This window comes from Phragmites australis, chromosome 14, assembly GCF_958298935.1.
Source record: "Phragmites australis chromosome 14, lpPhrAust1.1, whole genome shotgun sequence".
Taxonomy (NCBI): Eukaryota; Viridiplantae; Streptophyta; class Magnoliopsida; order Poales; family Poaceae; genus Phragmites; species Phragmites australis.
The window spans coordinates 18,364,887-18,369,978 of record NC_084934.1 but is presented as its reverse complement, the minus strand read 5'-3'; the positions used below and the strand labels follow the sequence as shown (position 1 = coordinate 18,369,978).

Sequence of the window (5,092 nt, the reverse complement as noted above, 5' to 3'; positions counted from 1 at the left end):
ATGCAAAAGTTATGCCCGTTTTACCGGAGGCACTCTGGGACACATATCAAATTGCGATCATTTGTATGAGATATTCCGAAATTCATAAAATATTAATACAATTTTATAGGTAAATTATAACTAGTCACCTATCAAATTTTATATGTAAATATTAATACATATTTTATATGTAAATATTAATACAAATTTTATATTTAAAATAAAAAATCAGTTATTAGTGCCGGGTCAAAATTACGATCTGTCACATATAACCTTCCTAAGTGACGGATCACGGTTATGACCCATCACTTATGACCTTCGGTAAAGAAGGTAAAATGATAAAATATCTTTTGTCTATCACAAACACACAATAGCTGAGGTGGTAACACATGCGCGCGAGGGGAGATGGTAGGTTCGATTTAGGCATGCGTTGGGATGGCTCAGATGAAAAAAAGAAAAACGTAAATCAGTGATAAGTGACGAGTTACAGTTGTGACCCGTCACTTATGACTTTAATAAGTGACGGGTTAAATTTTGACCTATCACTAATAATCTTATTGGTGACAAATTCTTATTCGTCACTTATGACTAATCATCAGTGATACATTCGAGATGACGGATGCAACATCCGTTACCCATAATAATTATGACTCGTCACTTTTAAGGTTTTTTTCACGTAGTGATTCATCGTTACTGAGACCGGGCCTTGCGCTCGACATGCTGAGGTCCTTGATGAACTTGACGAGCCGCTTGAACTCCGTCGCCGACGACCCTCCTTCCGTGATGTCCCGCTTCACCTGTTGCGCTAGAGCCTGTGCTGACCCCCTGATCTCAGCGGACTCCATGGCCTCCCTCACCATCCTCTCCACTACAGCTCTGTCGCACACGTCCTTCATATCCAGCCCTGTCCTCCATACAGCACCCACTAACCGGCTGTTGATCTGCTGATCGGCGAAGAACGGCCAGCACACCATCGGCATGCCCTCGACGATGCCCTCCAGCGTCGAGTTCCACCCGTTGTGCGTCAAGAAGCACCCCACCGCACGGTGTCGCAACACGTCTCGCTGCGGCACCCATGGCACGACGCTTGCCTTGTTATTCCCGACGGCGTTGATGGCGTCTTGGAGGGCCGCCTCCTGGCTCGCCCCGACCATGTCTGGCCGGAGCACCCAGAGGAAGGGGAAACCGGTGGCGACAAGACCGGACAAGAACTCCTTGAACTGCTCTTTTGAGAAGACGGCGAGGCTCCCCAAGCTCACGTACACGACGGACCGGTCCGCCTGGCCATCGAGCCACGCCATGCAGCCGTCGTCCTCGCGCCAGAGACTGGTGGCGACTGCCGGCGCAGGGGATATCGCGTGGAGTGGTCCAATGGCGAATACGTCGCGCATGTGCGGCTTGATTTGTGCGAGGGCTGACCGCTCTAGGGACATGGCCGTGTTGAACAAGAGCGCCCGTGCCTTGCGGCTATGCACGGTGCCCGCGACCACCGTCTGCAGCACGGGGTCGTCATGGGTCTTGGTGAAGTGACGGCACTGAATCGGCAGGTCTCGGCGCCGCAGGAAGCTCTCCATCCCCGGAACGCCGCGCACTGGCTCGTCGAGCTCGCCGCCTTCAGGGAACGGGAGCTCACCGAGCTCGACGAGCCTGGGCACGGACAGGTACGCCAGGACGGCGCTCGCGCTCACCGTGCGGAACGCAATCGCCGGGACGCCGAGCTCCTCGGGGATATCGACGGCGAACGGCAGTATGCCGTCGGCTACGACACACCTCACCGGCGGGAAGCCGTCAGCGGCGCGCCCCGCGCACAGCGAGGAGAGCAGAGCACGGTATGCGACGCTGGCCCTCGTTCGCATGGACTCCATGAGCTCCGCGAGGCTGTCCACCGAGCGGCGGTCGTCGTCGGGGAGGCCGTCGGGCACGGACAGGAACCGGAGGCGCGGCGAGGCGGTCGCCGCCTCGGACGCGGCGCGGCCGAGGCGGTGGAGGTTGTGGTCGGTGTGGAGGAACGTGACGTGGAGGCCGGCGCCGAGGAGCCCCGTGGCGAAGTGGAGCATGCAGTTGAGGTGGCCCTGCGCCGGGAGCGGGAACACCAGCACGTGCGCCTCCCCTGCCATGCCCGTGTCCCTCTCCAGCGCACCCTGCACCAGCAGCTCGGCGCGGCGATATCGTCCATTTAAGGCAATTAGGCAAGCGGGCGAGCCAAGTGATGCAGGTCACTTGGCTTGAAGAGCTTATATAAGCCATGATGAAGAGAATCCTTTGATATCGTCTTGCCTTCTCAATCCTCCTTAGAATCTCATTCCTATAGGTCTTAGGGTCCTCTTCACCGACCCTTGTACTATCGGTTTCTGGACGTGAGGCAAACCTAGGGCTTGGATCGAAATATAGCTTTGCTTCCTTTTTTTCTTTAGTCAGAAAGAGTTCTCAGCTTATGGCCAAGGCTATAACAGTTCTTGTTTTCTTTCTTATTAGGGAAGGCGGGCTTGCAAGCCTAGCCTGATTTTTAGTTGAGCTTGATTCTTCTATTTACATTTTATGTTAAGTATGTGGGTGACTCATCGTCGTGAGATCGGTTGTTCCAGGGCACTTTCTTTTCAAGTAGTCTTAGTCGGGGAACTTGGCTCCACAGAAAAAGTCAGTAGTGAATCAAAGAACTCATGCATGTAATCAGTGGCTAGGGATTGATCAATCGGACGCAACTGAGCCATACATAGAGAATTGGTAAAGGGATGACTCAAGTCCATCGGAAGGTGACTTAGCAACAACAGTCAATTCCTATAGAAAGGAAGGAAAGGATCTCTCTTCTGTCTAGATGAAAGATCTCATTTTTTCTACCACTCTCCCTCTTATGAGCCTCTCGATCATGTCACCTCGTCACTGCTGATTGAGGAGCTGTTTGGTTGAGGTCCTAAAGAAATTTGCCCCAACAAAATATTTCCAAAAATAGACCCTTCAAATAAACTATTTCCAAAAATAGTTTTAGCACCCTAGGCGTGATTCTCACAAAAATCGGCTGGACCATTTGGCATGGGCATATTCACCCTCCGCACAATGTCCTAGGCGCGGACCGAATCTGTCAAAACTGGAGATAGTTTTAGCAATGGGAGCTTTAAAAATAGTTTCTTCATAGGCTCAAATATAGAAAAAATCACTACAAACAACAGGCCGTTGTTAAAAGAAAAAAAAAGGTTAGTTAGCAAAGTTTTCAGGATGATGGTGGCATGGTGTTGTATTGTATGCTGATGCTGATGCTGACTCGGTTGTTCGATCTGCTTGTCCTTTCAGGGAGAAGAAAGTATCTACTGCAATGACAAAGAGGGGCATGTTCCACTGGTGGCGATGCAATGCAGGATAAAGATTCCACCGGTGGCGCAGTTGAAGCAAGCGCTAGCTGCTGGCCGGGGACTGCAGGACAAGAGAACTAGGACGAACTATTCTGTTTTTCTCTCCACTTGTTTCAGACTGGATTCCAACTGAACTAAGAATGTATGGCCATCGAGAATAAATTTACAAACAAGCCTGTTGACATTCTCTATCAATTTTGAATTTAATTTGCAGCTGATCCTATAAGGTTATAGTTGTGATTTTAGTGATTAATGATAATATAGTCATTAGGACTAACATGTTTGTTAAAAATATATATTAATAGATATCATAGATGCAATATATGAAGAAATCATCGCAGCTGAGAAATAGTTTGATTGAATTGGAGAAGTCTCAGAGAAATTGTTCTCACCGGATAGTCCGGTGCAGAGGAGTTTGTACTCACTGGAGCATTTTTGTCCAGAGACTGTTGAACTCACCGGATGGTCCGGTGATAAAAGCTTTGGCAATGCTAGAGTATTCTTTCAGTGGAGTTCAGTAAAGTTGCACTTACTGAAATATCCAGTGATGCCCCGGTGAACACACCGGAGTATTTTTAACGGAGGGTGAAGATCACCTCACCGGATGGTCTGGTGTTAGAAGTGTAAGAGCACCGGAGCAATTAATAGAATATTGATTTTTTTTCAAGAGAGTTGAAGATCAACATATCGGAAGGTTCGACGATGAAGGAATGTTTGTCACGTCCCAAAAAATGATAAGCCGTAATTAAGCATCGTTTAACCATTATTGCATGTGTTATCACCTGTGTTGTTACGTAATGGTTCGACAAGTTTAGTTCGAAGGTGTTTCAAACACTCTAGAGATGGTTTAGAGCTTTTTAGAAAAGCCTTAGATCCTTTGGAGAAGAAAGGGAAGGACAAAAGGGAATACTTAGAAAGATTCAGCATAAAACCCCTCTCTTGGTCTGACCAGGATCACATGTGGTCTGACCGTCAGATGGCAACCACGTGGGCTTGCCACGTGTGCTTACTGCGGTCTGACCAACGCCCTACGCGGTCTGACCACCAGCACACAAAGGCTCAACTTAAGGTGGTCGATTGCCTCTCTCACTCTCTCATTTGCTCTCTCTCTCTCTCAGTCTCTCCACCCAACACTAGAAGGGAGAGGGATTCCGTTGTTATCGCGTTCGAGGGCCGAAGATCGGAGGAGGGGACTCTCACGAGCTCTCGAAGGACTTCTCCAAGTGTCTCCCCTCTTCTCCCTTGCCGGAGACCTGCCGTTCACCACAAGCTCCACCACCACCCCAGGAACTGATTCGCAAATCGAAGCCTTTCCGAAGCAAACTCATCCACTAGAAAGCTTCAATGCACTAAGGTGAGGCTTCCCCTACTGTTTTTGTTGTTTTTTTCGAGCTCGATTTGATCCCCCGTGTCGTTTAGGCCCAAAACTCAACCTAGCCTAGGTCCAATCCATTGGGCATTTTGAGTTTAGCTCGGTGAAGGTAGTCCAAGTCACTTTAGAAACACTATACTAGTCCCATATAGCATTTAGGTACCCTTCGTGGTTGAGAGTCTTGCCGGAGCTCTCGCTGGCAACCCCACAAGGGTGCTGCCAGCAAGGCCTGGCAGTCTGACCGCCGCTAGGGCCGATCTGATCGCCAGTTGGGACCGGAAGGTCTGAAGTGAGGGGTCTATACAGGGGTTAGACCACCGCTAGGGCTGGTCTAACCATTGGTGGGCGGTCTAACCGCCAGATCAACGTCGGATCGAGCACCAGCCCCCAAAAC

The 5,092-nt window shown here is 49.7% G+C and overlaps 1 protein-coding gene across 1 annotated transcript; it reads right to left on the bottom strand.

Annotated features, from left to right (window-relative positions):
• Window positions 1-476: 476 nt before the first annotated feature.
• LOC133890021 (myricetin 3-O-rhamnoside 1,2-glucosyltransferase UGT709G2-like) lies at window positions 477-2,138 on the bottom strand. Its single transcript, XM_062330452.1, has one exon. The coding sequence runs from the start codon at window positions 2,094-2,096 to the stop codon at window positions 624-626; it is 1,473 nt and encodes a 490-aa protein (XP_062186436.1). The 5' UTR covers window positions 2,097-2,138; the 3' UTR covers window positions 477-623.
• Window positions 2,139-5,092: the final 2,954 nt, after the last annotated feature.

Bases quoted from the DNA above. Each gene is read 5' to 3' on its own strand.
- LOC133890021 (XM_062330452.1), bottom strand. From the start codon at position 2,096: ATGGCAGGGGAGGCGCACGTGCTGGTGTTCCCGCTCCCGGCGCAGGGC.